This window comes from Ipomoea nil, unplaced genomic scaffold (genome assembly GCF_001879475.1).
Source record: "Ipomoea nil cultivar Tokyo-kokei standard unplaced genomic scaffold, Asagao_1.1 scaffold1074, whole genome shotgun sequence".
Classification (NCBI taxonomy): Eukaryota; Viridiplantae; Streptophyta; class Magnoliopsida; order Solanales; family Convolvulaceae; genus Ipomoea; species Ipomoea nil.
In genome coordinates this window covers 1423655-1443967 of record NW_017617502.1, presented here as the reverse complement: position 1 = coordinate 1443967, position 20313 = coordinate 1423655, and the positions used below count along the sequence as shown (strand labels likewise).

The 20313-nt window shown below is 34.0% G+C and overlaps 2 protein-coding genes across 4 annotated transcripts; one reads left to right on the top strand and one right to left on the bottom strand.

The window, feature by feature from the left end:
* The first annotated feature begins 395 nt into the window (after window positions 1-395).
* LOC109182866 (peptidyl-prolyl cis-trans isomerase CYP63) lies at window positions 396-10682 on the top strand. 2 transcript variants are annotated; one of them, XM_019333092.1, is made up of 14 exons: window positions 396-632; window positions 1115-1207; window positions 1349-1403; window positions 2040-2128; window positions 2513-2537; window positions 2648-2686; window positions 2792-2909; window positions 8146-8306; window positions 8431-8779; window positions 8891-8991; window positions 9213-9408; window positions 9513-9821; window positions 9904-9987; window positions 10101-10682. In XM_019333092.1, the coding sequence occupies exons 2-14, from the start codon at window positions 1133-1135 to the stop codon at window positions 10459-10461; spliced, it is 1962 nt and encodes a 653-aa protein (XP_019188637.1). In that variant the 5' UTR covers window positions 396-632; window positions 1115-1132; the 3' UTR covers window positions 10462-10682. The 2 variants fall into 2 exon arrangements, with proteins under 2 accessions (XP_019188637.1, XP_019188636.1); XM_019333091.1 differs by having other exon boundaries at window positions 9513-9827; window positions 9907-9987.
* A 1808-nt stretch (window positions 10683-12490) lies between these two features.
* Window positions 12491-19688, bottom strand: LOC109182584 (beta-carotene isomerase D27, chloroplastic). Of its 2 annotated transcripts, XM_019332735.1 has the most exons (7): window positions 19257-19686; window positions 19034-19173; window positions 18306-18398; window positions 17680-17741; window positions 17094-17200; window positions 12608-12786; window positions 12491-12568 (listed from the first exon to the last, which is right to left on the bottom strand). In XM_019332735.1, exons 1-6 carry the CDS (start codon window positions 19504-19506, stop codon window positions 12653-12655), a joined length of 786 nt encoding a protein of 261 aa, XP_019188280.1. In that variant the 5' UTR covers window positions 19507-19686; the 3' UTR covers window positions 12491-12568; window positions 12608-12652. The 2 variants fall into 2 exon arrangements, with proteins under 2 accessions (XP_019188280.1, XP_019188281.1); XM_019332736.1 differs by lacking the exon at window positions 18306-18398 and having other exon boundaries at window positions 19257-19688.
* Window positions 19689-20313: the final 625 nt, after the last annotated feature.

Below are 20313 nucleotides of genomic sequence, written 5' to 3'. Positions count from 1 at the left end.
TTTTATTAAAACACAACTACATGATCATTTTGATATAATTACAGCTTCATTGTACAATATACACTCAAATATATGAAATGTTATTTAGTTTCATTTTATATACACTGCAGTTTCATTTCACCACAACTGCAGTATCATTTTGATATAACTGCAGTTTCATTTGATAATATAAAAATAATAGTGAGGCAGTGTCGATTTAGATATACTGTAGTGTCAGTTGGTAATTAACATACAAAAAAATACGCACTCCGTTAACACTAACAACACGCTATTTTTTTACTTAAAGAAACGACGGCGTTTTAACGTGTACCGTGTTCTGAGCGGGCTTGGTCCATGGACCAAAAACTAAAATTCAATATTGTAAAACGGGTTAATCCTAGTTCACTTATTGTAACAAATGGACCGGACTTGACTGTCGAACTGGTCCTAACCTGCTATTTTCCTTACAATTTTAATCAGAAAATTGCGGCAAAAACCTTAAACCTAGTCCGTAAAAAGAAAGAACGCCCTTCTGCTCTCCCTTTTCAGTCGTATACAGCAGTCGTGCAGATGGAATCGATGGACGCCAGTCTATTCTAATTCACTGTAATTGACGAGTTCATTCAGACAGAGTTCCCGTCACTCCGGTTGGGGTACGAATTCGATCTCACTTCTCTACGAATCATTCAGTCGCCTTCTATTCGGTTGGGTCTTTATTAATCTTGATGTGTCATTCATGCTTCGAGAATCAAGATCTTAATTTTTCCAGTAAAAGCATGTTTACTGTATTCAATTACTACAAAAAACTATGTATTTCAATGCTGGTAAAAGCTTATTTCTTCCACTGATATTGGGGTGGATTTAGGGTTCAGGGTTTTGGTGTGTGTGTGTGTGTGTATTTTTTTTTTTTTTCATTCAATTGTACAATTCCAATTTTGGTAATGTCTAATGTTTTTCCATGATTTTGTGTTTTTGACTCTTCAGTTTTGGTTTAATGGTTTAATTTATATAATTATTTGCCCTAATTTCCTTTTAAATTTCCACAATGGAATCGCAATGAGTAATTTAGTCATTTGAAAAGCAATTGGTTAAGAGATTTTTTACTGTATGTTCTAAAATTGTGTTCATGTTTCAGCTTTTTGAGTGGAAGGTGATGAAGAAGAAGAATCCACTTGTCTTTTTTGATGTGTCATTTGATGGAGGTCCTGTGCAAAGGATTGTTATGGAGGTCACTGCTGATATGAAACCCTTTATATTTATCTTTTCTCTCATTGTTTTTAACCTTGACCCTACTCTTTTCAAGTGCATTTACTTCAACCCCTATTGTTATACCTAATCTCAGTAAAAGTTTTTTTCTGGGCTTGTGCAGTTATTTGCTGACGTTGTTCCTAGGACAGCTGAAAATTTCCGGGCACTTTGCACTGGTATTTTCTCTGGACTTGCACTTATTATTGGTAATAAATTGTAGAAGCCTCAATTATAAAAACTGAGCAGGGCCTATAATTTGAGGAGCCTTTTTGGGTTTAGATTGTGTGGGATTGTTGTGGACCAGTCACCAGGTAACTTGCGGAGTACATTTTACTCCACTGAGGATATATTATATTGATATTGTTTCTGGTGTAGTTCCAACACACCTCCATCATGACAGATGACTTGTTATGCCTTAGGGTCATGGGGGAGATGTAGAGAAAGTGTAATTCATGATTGAGGCAGTCATGGATACTATTACCTTAGTTTGATTCTGGTAGAGAAAAGTAAGGCTATTTTTGTTTACAGTTGAGAATAGAAAGGTTATTTGGAAGGGTTGCTTAAAAATCACTCTATTTTTGTCATATCATTTGAAATTTACTCTTGTTTCCATTAATGTGCATGGCAATTGAAAATGCATCAGAGGAGGAAAATAATTGGGAAGTGCTCTAATCTTAACATTCCTTTTGTCTAGCTTCTATTTACTCTTTCTCATTTCATCTTATTTGCTTTCACAAACACTTATATGGATGTAGTTTTACTTTCTGTTGGTTGATATGGTCAATGGTATGGTTTTATGCTGTGCTTCATAGGTGAGAAAGGTATTGGAGATTCAACTGGGAAACCTCTTCATTACAAGGGATGCATATTTCATCGGATAATCAAAGGATTTATGGCACAAGTATGTTCCAATGCCTTGATGAAGCATTTGTTTAAGAAATGGCTCAATATTATGATTCTTCTCTCTCAATTTATTGTCAAAATTTCAGAAACACTTTGACTAATTAATTCAATTTAAGGCTTAAATGTTGGTATTCAACTTTGGACTTGAATGATGACAAGAATGTAGAACAGCTTTTATGTTAAATCACACTATTGTGATGATGATATATGATGCCTCCTTCTCTGGTTGTGACATGTTGAATTGTTGAAAGATAATTTGTACCCAATTATTGTCTCCATGTGTCTGTTGTGCCTTACAGTTTTCTTAAGAACGTTTGATTAAAATCTTTCAGTGTAGTGAGATAGTATTGATATTTGTTTTTCTTGCCTCTCTTTTCTGCAGGGTGGTGATTTTTCGAAAGGGAATGGTATGCTTTCCTGACTTCTGGGTCCTGAAGTTCAATTGGTGCAGAAGCTTTGTTCTACTTCCACCTTCATGGACATATATATTAGGCAACATTCTTTTAATGGTTTGCAGGTACTGGTGGAGAAAGTATATATGGAGGAAAATTTGCTGGTAGGGTTTTTTATTTTTTTTATTTTTTTTTTTGTTTTCCTTAGCGATGTGAACATTCTATTTGGTGGTTTTTAATTTTCATATACATTTTTTATTTTCTTCTAGATGAGAACTTCAAACTGGACCACAGTGAGCCTGGTCTTCTCTCTATGGCAAATAGCGGTCCGAATACAAATGGTTCCCAGTTCTTTATAACATTTAAACGACAACCACATCTTGATGGGTATGTGATGTGTTTAATTTTGATATCTTATTTTCTCCCAGTTCTCTTAGATGATCATCTTGAACAAAGTTTTTAAATGTGAAAAGTGCAGCAATGCAACCTGATAAATATGAAACATTCTGATTCTAGTTGATATGTAATGTTTTGCAATGCAACTTTAAGACAAAATTGTACAGTTTAGATAAATTAATACTATTGCAAGCATAATTGACTTGTCAATAGTTACACTTCACATGAATGTTGTCATTGTGCACAAGATGTGTTCCATGCTTTTATCCCGGATCTTGATTTATAGTGGGCACATACTTTCTTAACCACCCCCCCCCCCCCACCCCCCACCCCCTAAAAAAAGTCATGTGATTTAACACTATATACTCATTTGCCCAAATTATTTATATTACAAAAATGATTGATTTTACCAAAATTTTTAGTATGTTACTGAAACAATGACTTATTTTGACTACAAATAATAGTCAAATCAAACTTGTGAAAAGCGCTCGCTTTTGCTCTTAAAGCGCAAAAGCAAGGCGAGCGATGATGTGTTGCTCTGCCTGGGCAAGTGCGCGCTTTTTGACGAAGCGACGCTTTACCATTCAAAGCGCAAGTCAATGGTCAAAAACAGAAAAAAACGGAACTAAATTCTAACCTCAACCCTAAGTCGCGAAAAGCCCCTTCTGCCTCAACCCTAGACCTTCGTCCTCTACCCTGTTCACCCCTTCGTCCCTCACTGCTTTTTGCCTCTACCATCGCCGCTGCCTCCTCCCTGAGAGCCGAACTCAGAATCCTGAGATAAATCACGCTGCATCTCTCTGTTGTGTGTGTGTGTGCGTTTTTTTTTTTTTTTTCTCTCTCTCTCTCTCTCTCTTTTATTACGTTGAAGAAGACGACTGAGTTCTGAGGTTAAAATGTTAAATAGGAATAGAGTTGGAGTCTTGGTTGGACACTTGGCAGTAGTAGTTTACACTTCACAGTACACGTTTTGTTTTGTTTGTTTGTGTGTGTGTGTGTTTGTTTGTTTTTTTTTTCTTTCATTTTTTTTTGGTATTAAATTTAGTTTTGAAATTGATATAATTTGTTTTTTTTTTGAAGGGTTTGAAATTGATATAATAAATGACTTGAATGATTTTATGTTAATGACCAAGTATTTCTAACTTTGTATTATTATGATATTGTGACTTTAGTTTATAAGTTTATGAGATTATCTGTTTATCACTATTTATGTCATTTTACATTACTATTTGAGTATTTCGAGTATATATATTAATTTTTTAAAAAAGCGTCGCTTTATGTGAAAAAGTGACGCTTCGCTTTGCGCTTTCGCTTTAAAGTGAAGCCCGGGCTCTTCGCTTCCGTGCGCTTTTTTGCTTTGAAATGTTTGAGTCAAGTAAATTGTTTATGTGATATTGACTTTTGTAATCGTTATAATTTTTTTTTTAAAGCTTGCCCATTACACACTCTTTGTGTGTTACTTTCTGATCACAAATTGGGCAAAACATGCAGTAAGGAAATTGAGAGAGGTGGGAGATGTAGTTTCTTGACAAATCAGCCTAGGGTTCAAGGTATATGAGGAGCTCCATCTTCCCAAAACAGAAAAAAGATAAGAAAATGAAGCAAAGCGAATGCTAGATCAACTAAGTAGAGTAACATACCTCATAGAGGATGTGTTATGTTCTTTGGCAAAAACACACGTCACAGGGTTATTGAGATCATTGAAATGGGGTAGGGAAGAATAGGGAAAATAACTTGGAATTTTAGGAGTTTTGCTTCTCTTTAATTTTGACTTAATTCTCCCTTTCTTATTTAGCCCATAAACCCATATATGTAGATGGGATGCATAAGCAGTACTCCTTAACTGAAAAGGAAAATAACAAAAACTACCAAACATTTGTAAAGCAAACTTCCAAACCTTTAAACTAGGAAACTACCAAACATTTGTAAAGGAATATAACCAAATTCAAAATAATAATCAATTAAAGATATTTAGAAATTTGTCCACATCATCACTCCCCTCTAGGACATCATGTTTGTCCTCAAGTTTGAAATCAAGAAATTTGTGAATGGTTTACTTTGGCGCCGTTGGTTCAATTGCTTTGTCTTCCACTTATTCATCAAAGTTGAGCATGTATAAATGTATAATTTGTCTGCAACGGTGGCCCTTCATGGGTCATTGCAATTATAACTTTTCTTTGTCCAACATTACTTCCTGTGAGAAGCGCTTGATGTGTGGGTCTGGAAGAGTGGTGGTTGCTTTACCATGATAGTATTGCTAGACTGGTAGTGGCTGATGACAAGGTGCATGATTGCCAGTAATTTTGAGTATAGTCTTGGGCAGTATTGATAGCTTTGTCTAAGGAGGATGGCTTGCAGCACTCAATGTCAATTTGATGGACTTTGTCATGGCTAGTCGTAAATAAATCTACTTGTTGATCATATCAAACCTTATTGGTATGTGATAACATCATCTAGTATTCATCAATATAATCCTTGATGTGTATGCCAAACTACTTCAACTTGGCTAATTTGCCTAGCAAACTAATGCTTTATGGTGGACCAAAGCGAATGAGGCACGCATCTTTAAAAATTTAACATGAAGAATAGTGGCTGTTTTAAATCCAGTTTTTATACTAAAGTTAAGTGGTGTTCGCCATGTGGTACATTGCCATTCCCACCATCTCATACTTTGGAGTAGGAGTATTGTCAAAGTATAGCTTGTAGCGATGCAACCGGACCAATGGGCCCCCCTTGCTTGAGATGTGAGGGAACTCCTAGTTGGTGAATCGGTTTGTTGTAGAGGTTGGATGAATATGGGTTTGAGTTAAGGGGCATTGGTGTTGGGCTTGGCGGCAAGGTGATTGTGGTTGTTTGAGTTTGAGGCATTTTGGGGTTGTTGTTTGGTCATCAATGATTCTACTAACTTCCCTAAGTTGTGCATCGTGTTTGACAATGTTTGAAGGGAGTCTACCACAATTTCTAATTTTTGCAATGATGATTGCATTGTTTGCATGAAAATTTCGAGAGCCCATACATTAGCCAACGCTTGGTAACAAAACCAAAATGTTGTGTTCTCCGGCAAAAGCATGAAGATGAGGGTTGCTTGCTTATTTTGTGAGATTGAAAAGGTGGAGGGAAGAGTAGGGAAAATAACTAGGAATTTTTGGGAGTTTTCTTTCTCCTTAATTTTCACTTAATTCTCTTTCTATTTATCCTATAAATTCCATTTATATAGATGGGATACATAAGTAGTACTCCTAAACTAAAAAGGAAAATAAATTCCATAACTACTTGTTGGGTATTTTACTTGGGGTTACAATGATAATGTAATAGAGATTAATGGGAACTGATAGGTATTATGAGATGGTGGGCCTGAGGGCATAAGATTAGAAAGGCGGTCTAGCAAGTTACCAGTGAGTGCAAAATGAGCTCCCAAGGAGTTCTTGGTGAGAGTTCTATTCTAAAGGGGAAGAAAGGGGTTATGCTCGTCCAAAGAAGCAGAAATTCCCCCTCTAGGCCTTCTCAAGGCCTATTTATATGGGTGGTATGGGCTAGCTTGATTTCTTGCCCCACTGTACCCTTTGAGTCTATGCCCCTCCTGTTCTATTTCCCTCTAAGCATCATCCTTTGGGCGACAGAGGGAACTGTCTCAAACATGGGCCTCGTGGCTTGCCTGAGAAGGGATGTTGGGTCTACCTTCATGGATCTAACATGTGCCCAAAGTTCATCTGCCCTGAGCTAGGCCGAGGTCTAGCAAACATTACACTCAACAGGCCCACACGTTGGACCCTCTTTGAGCCTAGCTATGCCTCCCTCGTGGGCCTCAAGTGCGGGCCCGTCCACCTTATCCCCAACATTACCAAACATTTGTAAAGGAAAGTACCAAATGTTGGCAAGGGAAACTACTAAACATCTGTGATGGAAATAGCTTGAAATCCAAAATAATAATCAATTGAAGATATCCGGAAATTTGTCCACATCAGGATGATCGATTCTCACTAGAAGCTATCGAGTTGTTGGCAAATTGCCAAAAGCTATGGAGTCACTGACTGAATGACTAATCGTTGGAAGCTATGGAGTTGGTAAGCGCTAGATCAAGATTTGAGAAAGTTTTGGAGGTTGGGTTGTCACTCTTAGGAGTAATTCTCACCTTGAAGACTAAGCTGACTTGGTTCTTGTATAAAAATACGATTTTTCTTCTATTTTCACCTTGATTGCTTCAATTTAAAGCAATTGATTTTCCTCACTTTTATATATGTGGTCAATTCAATGTATCAATGCAGTAGAACGCCAATCGCTTCATTGCTTAAGTGATGAAGTGATTGCTGTTGACAATTGTCATCTTGACTGTTATTACTGCTTATGGTTGTAGATGGTATTTATACTTGTGTCATGACTTAACCTATTATTATTGCTGTTGTTAGAGTTAGTTTCACTTTTGGTCCCTCAACTTTTTCAAATGACTAAATTGCTCCAAAATGTCTAAAATGTCATTATGTAGTTAAATAGAGAAAGGTGAAGGTTGGTGAAATGTTGAAAAAGTGTGGACATTTGAATTGGTTCATTTGAAAAAGTTGAGAGACTAAATTTGGTTAAATTTAATGGTGAAGCCACTATGTGTATTAGAGGACTTAATTATTAAACTAGCATGTGTATTATGATTAAATGAGAGGACTTGTTATAAAAACTTATTAGTTTATTTTTACATTTAGTTAATTTATTTATTTATGAATGTTAATTTATCAGATATTTAAAAAAAAAATTATTAGTTAGTATCAAATTTATTTATGATTTTGCGGACATATACATGTTTTTACTTTTTACAACTTGGTAAATTGATGTATGTTATTAGATTAATTGATTAAATGGTTGTTAGACGAATTGATGAATGTTCTCAACATAATACTTAAATTGATGTGTTCACTTGATGATTGATGAATAGTTAAATAAGTTGCTAACATGGAGTAATGCCAAATCATTTACGAGAGGAATGTTACTAACATTCTAAATAAGTTTTATGATTCAATTACGAAAAATTAATTCAAACAAAATTTACTTTTGAAGAACTGTTTAGCCCAGTTGTCTTGATGTTTCTAATGTGCATCTTCGCCCTCACTCAACATTTTTTCTGGCTCCACCCCTGGACTTAAATTGATAGTAAAAGACAAAATGAAAATGCTATTTTATAGTTGAGGGAAAAACGTATTATTAATTTATTTATTTTATTTTTCTTGTTCATGTGTAGGAAGCATGTTGTTTTTGGAAAGGTTGTGAAGGGAATGGATATCCTAAAGAAAATGGAACAGGTGGGAACGGCTGATGGAAAAACATCTGAGCTTGTGAAAATTGTTGATTGTGGTGAAACCTCAGAGAGTAAGACTAATGGCAAAACTGGAGATGATAAAGGTATTATTGGGTTTGATACCCAATTTAGTCTTAAGCTTCAATGTGAACTGCATTATCCTATTGCTGCATTTATATGGTTCATCTCTTATACATTTGTCTTTGGTACCTGACTACTGATATCCAGCTAAAAAGAAAAAGTCTGTGAGAGAGCTTTCTTCTGACGATGGCTCTGATAGTCCAGCAAAAGATAAACACAAGAAGTCTGCCAGAGGTGTAAAGAAGAGGAGAAAGAGATACTCTTCATCTGATTCCTACAGCTCTGACACAGATTCTGACACCTACTCTTCAGACACTGATTCCTGTTCAGACTCTTCTGAATCAGAGTCTTCAAGTTCTTCTAGTTATGGAAGGCACAAAAAAAGGAGGAGGTTATCAAAAAAAGGGAGGAATCTTCATGCAAAGAAAGGGAGGAATGGAAGGAGTGCAAGGAGAAAGAATCCCCGTCATAAAAGAGTGAAGCGCAAGACAAAACGGTATCACAATTTTCTTCACTAAAAGAAACACTATTCTGCTTTTCTTTTGCAACTGGTCCATTTCACAGTATTATCTAATATTGGCCTTTTGAAACTTCACATTTTGACCAGGAGTTCTGAGAGTTCCAGCAGTACAGACAGTCTGAGTACCAGCGCCAGTGATAGCAGTTCAGATGATGAAAATGCCCGTGGGCGTGGATCTGCGCATAAAGGCAAGTCTTGAAATATGCTCTCAACATTAGAACCACAAAGGGATTTGTTAGTTTGGTGTCTCATTGTTGCATCCCTTTGCCACAAATTATGGAACCCCTTGACCCCTTAGTTTTTCCCCCCTTCACTTGTGACTTGGGGTAAAGGAGTGTGCTGACATTTGAATTGGATTGCACGGCTTTTGTATTGAAGCTTCTAGAATTTTGTGTGTTCATTTCATCAGATTTGGATAAGTCACAAATGCTTGGAAAAGCTGGGAGAAAGCTGCAAAAGGAAAAGCAAAGAGAGGGAAATTCGACAGGAGAGGGTGAATTTTCTAAGAAGAATGATAAACTTGTGAATAATGGTCACGGCAGAGACTTAAGCAGTGATAGACCTGTCCCTGGGAGTCATTATTCTGATAATTTGAACAAGTCCAGGTTTGCTATGCGAAGTTTTGTTTATGATGGCGTTATTGTGTGTGGATGTCTAAGCCTGTTGTTTTGTTTCCACTGAAGTGTATAACCTTGTTTTATATATGCAGGAGTGCTTCACCAAGTCCTGAGGGTAGGCCAAGATCAAGACGACGCAGTCCAAGCGTGAGTCCTAAGGGAAGCCCTAGGCTGCAACAGGATGGTGGGAGCCCTAAAACATCTGGCCAAGCAAGAGAGAGGTCTAAAAGTCCTGCTGAACGGCCTGCGCATAAATCTCCAGATGGAAATTCCAAACGTATTAGGAAAGGGCGTGGCTTTACTAAAGAATATTCCTTTGCAAGACGCTATCGCACCCCATCTCCAGAACGCCAACCTTATCGGTCCTATTATGGTGGAAGGAACATTCAAAGAAATCGTGATAATAGGTAAGTGAAGGATGTTCAATGAATATTTCGTCTGACCTGAAGGCTGCCATGAGTTACATAAAAGGTTTTGTTCTTTTAGGTATTCAAGCTACAGAAACTATTCTGATCGCTCTCCACCAAGACGCTATAGAGGTTCTCCAAAAGGGAGGAGTCCGCCTAGGTTTCTCTCTCTCTCTCTCTCTCTCTCTCTCTCTCTCTCTCTCATGAGTGCATGTAGTTATGTTTTATCAGATTAATTAAAAGACTAAACATTTGCTCTATTGTCTGTACTAGATACCGATACAGGGGTAGAAGTAGGAGTGTATCTCGAAGCCCTAATGATTCCCCCTCAAGCAAAAAGCACAACAGGTCCCCTTCACGCAGCCGTAGCCCTGTGGATAGGCGGCCAGCAATTAGTGATAGGTTAAAGTCTCGGCTTGGGCCTCGAGTGGATAACCAGAAACCATCAAGTCGAGGAAGGTCGAAATCGAGGTCACGAAGCCGTGGTGCATCTCATTCTAGTTCACCTGAAACTGCTCCCAGGAAGCATGCAAGGAATGCATCACATAGTTCCAGATCCAGATCCAGCTCCCCAGATGGTAAGAGGGGTTTGGTTTCCTATGAGGACATAAGTCCTGGAAATGGGACAGATTAGTTGGCGAGGTTATGCTCACAAGTCACAAGTACTGAATCATGATGTCAGGATACAGTTATATTGGTTTTGGCCGTTTATTTATCTTTAACATGATGACTGACTTTGTTTTAGGTTTTTTGTTTATCCTCCCCTATGAATGCTATTTCATATGTAGGGGGTTTTACTTACATTTTGAAAAAGTTTGCTTTTATTTATGCAATGAGAACCTTAATGGATGTTAATAGGTTTAGTATTATATTAATATAAAATGTTCAATTTAGTCTTTATATTATTGTAAGTTGGTAAGTTTGAGTATGAATTTAACATGTGTAAGGAGATTTAAACTGAAGTTAGGGAAATTTCATTTAGTAAATTAATCCAATAATAGGGGTGGTCTCCTTGTGGCCGTTGTAGGTATCAGGTACTAGTTCTCCAACCTAAAGAGTTGAGTTCCCGTGATTTAACTCATTCACAATTAAGGGTGTCAATATGAGTTAGTCCGTTCTGTTGCAGGTTGTAATTTTTGTGGCAAATTATTTTGGGGACTTGGGGTTCATCTTGTAAGCTGGATTGGATCTAAATGTTCACAATTTACGTTTTAAAAATTTACAATTTGTATACTACGAACACACAATGTTAACATTGATTATTTAGTTTTGTATTCACAAGTTCTTTTTAAATACTACAGTCACACAAAAAAAATACTTAAGGACTTCCAACTTTTACTCCCACTTGTGTTTAAATTTGATTAGAGAAAGAAAAAAAGGAATGGATAAATATCATGGCCTCCTATTTAATTGAGCAATCAAAGCATGCCAAATCATAGAGAGTAAAAAATGAGACATGTACTCGTCACACAATATTAACAGATTAGTAATTGATGACTCTGTATTGTATTCCCAAATTCCCTTCTAAAGTTGTTATGTGTTTTGACTTAGAAACACAATTTATATTCTAGAAGTTTACAATTCCAATACTAAAAATACACAATTTATATGTCGTTTTGGACCAGGGCCTACCATGCAAGGTGGACCCTGATCTGTGGTATAACAACTCAATTTTTGTAGGTCGGTTTGTGGGCTAGAATTTTTCAACCCTAGCCTGCCTCAAGTGGACCCACGGGCTTAGCAAGCTAATTAAAAAAAAATAAAAATAAATTTATTATAGTATTTTAGTTTTTTTTTTTAATGTTATATATATAAATTTATCAGATTAGATTGTGTGTAATTCGCCCAACATGAATGCATACAAGCTACCATGTATGTATTTGTCTAGTAACTTTTGTGTATTTATAAAGTGTCTTACGGGAAGAGATGATCTCATTTGATTATTACTATATATATACTAATATTAGGTCCTAACTCGCCACATCGTGAGGTGGTTTAGGCCGGGTTGGCTTGTAGGTTTTGGTCCACTTTGATACTCCCTATTCACCATATCTGTAAGGTTGGGATGTTGAGGCTCTGTAGCGAGAAATTTTGCCTTTTGCACTCAAGTAAATAAAAATTGAGATGGAATATAGTCATATACATTCAATTCCCAGCACTCACAAATTGCAATATAATATGGTTTGTGAGGTGTCAATTATATTTTTAGACGGTTGCACTGCTATTTTCATCATTATTTTGCAATCATTGATTTGTTGAATGAGATGGATGAAAGATTGGGCGAAGTGTACGTCTGGTTAAAATTATTAGGCTGATTATTCTGCTGTTGAAAAGAAAAGACACCATAAATATGAGTTCATGAAATTGGCAGACACACTTGAACCACTCTTGCTGCCCTTCAACCCTACACAATACATCTTTGCTTAACCATTTAATTGTAAGTTGATATGCAAAAGGTAGTCATCTTAATCTTAAATTCATCAAAGACTTTAATATTCCATTTGTAGGCCATTAATTGATCAATTTTGTCGCATACTACTGACCACGTGTTTCCACAATTCCTTTTAAATCTTAAATTTGAACCATCAGTACTGATGCTCGTAACCTAAAAAGAACTGAACCATTTAAGTAAAAACATCGTAACATAATAATAATTGTGGTAGTATATGGAGTGCGTTTTGTGTACAAAATCTATCTAAAGAATAGTTCACTTTTACATTAGTCTCACAAAAAATTTCAATAATATATAGTAAACTAAGATTAATCATCCATATATTAATCTGTGAGTGAGCTGAAGATATGATGTTCCATATATGTGAAAGTTATTAGGTGATGCAATTGTTGTGGTGCTTTTTCTTTGAGTTACATAATTTGTAGCATGGCTGCATCATTGCTGGATCATGAGATGTTGAGGGAGGATCCTGCCCAAATATCATCTCACAGCTCATATTTTCAAAATCTGCAAAACAATTCAACCCCACTAAACCTAATTAATATATATAAACAAATTATTATTTGCCCATTAAAAGTCATACCAACTAATGCCACTGTTCCTTGCACGAGCTTAGCTCAATGATTCAGTAGATAGTATTTAGGAAAAGAGACCAATGTTTAAACTTTGGCGAAGGCAGTGTGAGATTATGTCCAAAAGGGACAAATCCCCTGTGTGCATCAGCATTTGGCCCTGTCTGCTGAGCCAGTGATGAGTCACTGTGATTTACATTCTCCCAAATGTCCGACAGGACATTTGAGATTGGAGATTCAATCTTTTGGGAGAACTAATTACACTATTTATGTTTTAATTAATTAATGCCACAACTATATTCATTAATTATTCATAAATTTTTCTAGAGAAAGGCAAGGAGAAAGGGGAGTTGCTTTTAATATAAAAATAAGGGAAAATGACACTTTTCCCCCTGAGTTATATACCTATAGCATTTTTTCCCCCTAAATTATTGAAGTGGCTGTTTTTTCCCCTGAAATGTTAAATGGACATATTTATTCTTAAATTAAATATTTAATTTATTTTTTTCTCCAACAAATTATGACCATAATTTGGTTCAAACCAAACAAACACTATAGCAACCAACCCGAAATATTCCAATTACAATTTAGAATCGAAATTCGATATTTAGAGTTTATTAAAATCGTGAACCGGAACGGACGGTTCATGTTCCGAACTGAAAAAATAAAATATATTTATTGTTGAATTTAGACTATTTTAAAATAAAAAACAAAATTTTAAAATAAAGACGGTTCAAAATCGCGAATCGGATCCAAAACCGCCGGTTCACGGTTCAAGATTCAATTTTTTTGATACATAATTTTAATAAATTGACATTTAAATATTGGGTTCTAGATCTGAATTATAACCGAAAATTATTAATTTGATTGCTTTAGTATCCGGTTCAATTCAAACCGAACCGTGGTCATCTCTACGTATACGCAATAATTTGTTGGAGTAGTAAAATAAATAAAATGTTTACTTTAAGGGTATAAATGTCAATTTAATATATTAGGGAGAAAAACACCACTTTTAGAATAATTGAGGGGGCTAATGTGCTTACTTAAATAATTGAGGGGGGAAAAGTGCTATAAGTATATAACTCGGGGGTAAAAAGTGCCATTTTTCCTAAAAATAATAATAATTTTTTTTAATGTTAGGGTCGGAGTTACAATGATAAATAAATTAGCACATGATATTTACTTTTTTACTTTTAATTTAACTTGCAATAAGTTGAATTTGACCCATCCGATATGTATGTTTGATTATATATATATAGGAATAAGGTTCAAATTGGCCACTGAACGTAACCTGAAAATGCAATTAGGCCACTGAACGAAAAAAAAGTACAATTAGGCCATTGAACACTCAAAAAATGTGCAATTAGGCCACTGAACTCTCCAAACGTATGCAATTTTACCGGATAGCAGGTTACCATCAATTTTAGCAGGTTACCTGCTTACGTGGCAGCTTAGTTGGCATTTTTAATAATTTTTAAATAATTTTTAATAATTAATTTTAATAATAAATTTTATAAAAAATTGGAAAAAATTAAATAAAAAATAAAATAAAGTCGTTTTTATTTTTTTAAAATTTTTTTTAATAAAAAGTTATTATTAAAATTTATTAAAAATTAATTAAAATTTATTTAAAATGCCAACTCAGCTGCCACGTAAGCAGATAACCTGCTAAAATTGAGGGTAACCTGCTATCAGGTGAAATTGCACATTTTTGGAGTGTTCAGTGGCCTAATTGCACTTTTTTTTCGTTCAGTGGCCTAATTGCATTTTCAGATTACGTTCAGTGGCCAATTTGAACCTTATTCCTATATATATATATATATATATATATATATATATATATATATATATATATATATATGGTGTAGTTGAAGTAGTTTACACACACGAGGAGATGAGAGGAGGAATAGGTTTTGGTAATGGAGGGACATGATTATTTTTAATTGTAAAAGTAAGCACTTGTTATAATTATTACTAGCGAGATTGTATTTTACCTAATTGACGTAAAGAGTATGAAGTAGGTGTAACATTTTATTTTATTTTATTGTATTTTCTTTTTGTTTTTCCCTTTGTCCTACATACGTTTCAACCTTGCTATCATGATTCTTAAGCAGGTTAATTTCTCCTTAATTCTGGTGGGGCTTCACCTCCATTCAACTGATACACAAGGCATCCATATTCTAGTGCACCCACTGTACTTCCAGGTACAACAGTACAATTATAATCTTATAAGATAAATAGTTTTACATCAACAATGTAGTCTAAGTCTAAGTGTAACTATTAGTTTAGACTTTTAGTTAATAAAAAAAATACATTGAAGGTGTTTGATAAATAACTGTTAACTAATTGACTTAATTAGTGAGTAGTATTAGTTGATTGTAGAAATATGTTTGGTAAATTAGCTGTTAGCTTATGTGTGTGTGTGTGTGTGTGTATATGAAAAAAAACTAATCAATCTTAACTGTTCATTTGGTAAGATCTAACAGTTGTAGAGCTAAGGAGGGAAAAAATGCAAAAATTTTTGATAAATAATTCAAACTTTTAAGATGTATTTTATAACACTATAGAGTGTATTTGCATCCGGTGTGAAAGCACATTATATTTAGAGTTCACATTTTAGGGTTTATGGTTTAGATTAGAATTTTATTTTATTTTATTTTAGTTTTGTTTAGGGATTCATTTTTTTACTATTTAGGGTTTAGCATTTATGGTTAAGTTTTAGGGGTTAGTTCTTCTTTTTGTTTTGGTTTTAGAGTTTATCAGTAGGTAAAATCTCTTATGAGACCGTCTCATGCACGACAACACGAAAGAGAATTTGTGATACGTGTCAGGTTTTTTCATAAGTGTATTAAACTTTCCATCATAAATATTACAGTTTTCTTTATAAGTTACTCTTCAACCTCTAATAATATTACATTTTTATTTAAAAGTATTACATCTTTCATACAAAAATATTAAAATTTTTGTCATAAATATTACACTTTCTCGATCTCATAAGTAACAATCACTCAAATGATCCATGATTAGTATTACACATTTTCTCATAACTAATTGCTTAACCCCTAAACATTAAATTTTAATTTAAAAGTATTACACTTTTCATATTGACCCCGACCCGTCTCACATGAGACTTATCCTTATTAGGAATGCACTCTCTCAATGGGCGCACTCGATCGTGTTAAAACATATGCCAATGAGAAAGCTAAGAACCAATTAATTAGAGCAGTCAATTTGAGAAGATCTAACGGTTCTAAAGAAAAGAAAAGAAAAAAATGTGGTGACATTTTTGTATGTACAATTTTAGACATTATAGAATGTATTTTATCAAAATTACAAAGTACATACATTGATAAATCTTAAAAACTAAACTAGAAAACTAAATCTTAAGCTAAACCATTAAATACTAAACCCCTAAACACTAAAAAATAAATAAAAATCCCTAAACCAAAGAAAAAAAATCATAAATTCTAAAAGGTGAACCTTGTAGTGCACTTTCACATAGGATGAACTTTATAGTATTGCTGGGTGCATCTTATACTATTAATCGGTGTATTTTATAGTATTCCTAGATGTCCTCAAAAGGTAAACCATAAATAGTAAACTCTAAAAAAAAAATAAAAAGTGAACTTCTAAATCGAACTGAAAAAAAAAAAAAAAAAACTAAATCTTAAACCAAAAAAAAAAAAAACTAAACCATAAACTATAAAAGTTGAATTCTCTTACTACACTTTCATATATCATGAGATGCAATCTCTAGTGGTGTTAAATACGTGCACTTAAAATTAGAGTTATTTATGAAAATGTCATTAATTTTTCTTTTTCTTTTCAGTTCTCACAACCGCACAATCGCACGGGAAGTCATTCCCGCACCTGATACCTTCCCTATGTGTGTGTGTATGTGTCATGAGAAATAATAGCCTATAAGAGCGTGTGTACTAATATCATCTGTTCATCGATCAAGAGTTGGATATTAAGAAAAAATGTGGGTAGCATTTCAATAATTACGAGAGGGAACAATTTTTATTTCTATAAAATAAAAGTAAAATACTATATGAATTTTCAAGTTCTACTCTATATTTTTACTTTCTCATTCAAAATTTTAATGTTAATAATTTTTTTTTTTTGAATTTACAAAATGAATATAACTTATTATCTCTTCTTACATTAGAGAGTAAAAGTGGAAAGTAGAGATTGAGAGTCATTTAATATAACTCAAATAAAAGAGGTGCAGAGAGTACTTACTGGGGACCATATTGACAGGCATTCCCATAGAATTCTTGATGAATGTTTGAGATGGCATCTTGCATAGGTTGGTACACATTCCAACGCAATTGGTCTCCTCTAAGAACCTAATTCAAATATATAATTTAATAATAATAATAATAATAATAATAATAATAATAGGGAAAAATAACACTTTTTGTTCCTTTATTAACAAATCATTAGAGAGGAAAAGTAAACTCCAGAAGTTAGCTTAGAGATGAAAAGTGAGGACAAGAAGTTAATAAAAGAACAAAATTAAAAATTCAATGCGTAACTTAGGAGCGAAAAGTGAGCAAGACCAACAAGTAGAGATAAATTTTACAATTACTCTATAATTTAGAGATAAAAAATGTAATTTCTCTTAATAATAAAAAAAACAATAACAATTATTATTATTATTATTATTATTATTATTATTATTATTATTATTATTATTATTATTATTAAAGGGCTAGAATCGCTAGATAAGTAGATATGTAATGGTGGATAGGGAGAAATGATTACCAGAATAATAAATAAAACAGGAAATCCAGAGCCGCTAGTATTAGAATAAGAAAAAACAAACCTGCATTTCTGTATGTGGACGACGTTCTTCTCTCTTCTTCCATTAAATTCTGCCTCCTTCACCTGATTTCATATTCATAATTGTGTAGTGAACATTAACGAGTTATTTAATTTTTCTCGAGTGACAATAAAATTTGCAATCATTATTAGATGGTATAGGCGGGATAAATTTTGAAGTGTTTGGTTATGGGCTAATTAACCAATTTTTGGCTGATTTGATTATTTTCAACTGTTAAATATCAGAAAAATCAATTAGCTATCAGTTAGCAGCTACCAACCATTTACCAAACATCCCTTTTGTATTCTGACCCTAGTTAATAGACCACTCTCACCAGGAATGGAGTCAAACTATCACAATAAGGTAAACTAAAATTGTTCATAACTGATTGAGTTAAACTAGAAAAGTCAATGGACCACTCTTGCCAAAAATGGAACTTGTAATTTTATAATTATCAAATCAATAATTTAATTAATTTTATAAGTAAATAATTTGACCCACTTAATTGAGATTATTCAGAAAGAAATATTAGCCAATTTGGTTGGTTGGAGGAGTATGTATGTTATGATGAGGGTGTGGAGTAGTAGAGTATGTATGCATGTATAATATTAAACAAATATATAGCGCACCTGGCAGGGACCTACTAGCCAAGCAAAGAAAATTGTAGTGAAGGCGGCACAATATTCTCTGCCAATTCTTGATTGTGGAAGTACCATATTCATCTGCACTCCCATCCATCATTAACATATACAAAATCATTATATATATATAGTTAATTTCATTTTTAGTGCTAGATTTATATGTGACATTTTACTTTTAGTTACTTTTTTAGAATATTTTCAATTGGTCCTAATATTATTGTAGCATGGTAATTTTTGGTCTTTTGTCAATAAAAATGGTTAAATGTTGTCAAGTATGAAGACATTTCAGTCTATTCAATTCTAAACATTATTTTTTTTGTCCTAAATTTATATGTGTCATTCTACTGTTACCGTCAAGGCTCAGGTTGAGAAGGCACTGCTATGAAAGCACGGATTGCCATTAAAGAAGACAAGGGACTCTAGTAGTAAATTATGAATATTTTTTTAAAAAATAAAAATATAAATATAAATGGCCAGCCCATTTTATATAAAACGATCGAAACGTACTCATATTAACGCCATTTAAATAGATTTTTTGACGAAGAACAAAAAACCATCATGCCACAATAATACTAGAACCAACATGGAATGTTCTAAAAAAAAAAAAAAGACTAAAAGTGAATTGAAATAACAACTATAAATCTAGAAAAAAAAAATAGAATTAACATATATATATACACACACATACAACAACAACTAAGAGTAGAAGAACTTACAAGCATAAGAATGGGGTTTGGTATTGCTTTGTGAAGAGCTTGGATTATAAGGCTTTGCTGTTGGGTTGAATCGAAATTATGGAAAACTGCTCTTGTTATTTCCACCAACCCATCATACCCACTCTTGCTACTTCTCACTCCTGCAATAAATAATAATTTGAATTCAAATTAAAATTTGCCCCAAATTTAAACAAAAAGATGAGAGGGCTGAGGGATTGATTACCAGTTACAGCTTTTACGCAGTGGGAGAGATGGTTGATGGCCAGCCGATCAAACCAGGTATCATGGTAAACATTCGACGATGAAGACGACAACGTTGTTTTAGTATTACTATTATTATTATTATTGTCTGCTGGCTTTGCTACTACGGCGCGAATTAGCAATGGCAGATGATGGCGTTTGGTTGTGGTCCTGTGATGGCGATGAACAATAATTGTTGGCGTTTCAAAGCGTTGAACAAGCTTTGCATCCATGGAGATGAGAGGATGGGATGGGAGCTTGAGAATTGAGCAAAAGATGTAGATTTAATTTGCAGATAGTATCTGTCTATACACAATAAAGGACAAAACGGCATATTGGGGACGGCTTCTCTTGTGATACCATTATATTATATATATTGGTTTTGGAATAAGCTAAGGCAACTAGCTAGCCCGGGAATGTATGTATGTATAGTAGCTTTGTTTACATCATCTCATCTATTTCATCTTGTTTCTATCATGTCAATGGCTCCATCATTTTTTTTTTTGAAAAAAAAAATGTAAAATAGGCTACTAAGTTTATTATTTTTGTGTAATTGAGTCACTAAATTTAAAAAATGTACAATTAAATCATTAAACAAGTAAAATATGTGCAATTGAGACATTTTTCTAGGTAGAATCTTGATCAATCGTTATATCGTGGACCAGGGTCCACAGTGCACTGTGGACCTTGGTCCAATACACATAATTTGACTTCATAATGCATGGAATTTATGTTCATAATACACATACACGCACATAAACATGATATAATGAACATGAATTATGTGCATTATGAACATGGATTCTGTACATTATGAAGTCAAATTATGTGCATTATGTTAAGTGTTTATGTGTCTTCATTACATCATGTTTATATATGTGTATTATGAATATAAATTCTGTACATTATGAACATGTATTCTGTACATTATCAAGTCAAATTATGTGTATTGGACTAGGGTCCACGATATAAATTGTCGAATCTTGATGGATGGTATACTGGGCCAGGGCCATATGGACTGGCCCAAGAAAGTAACTGGA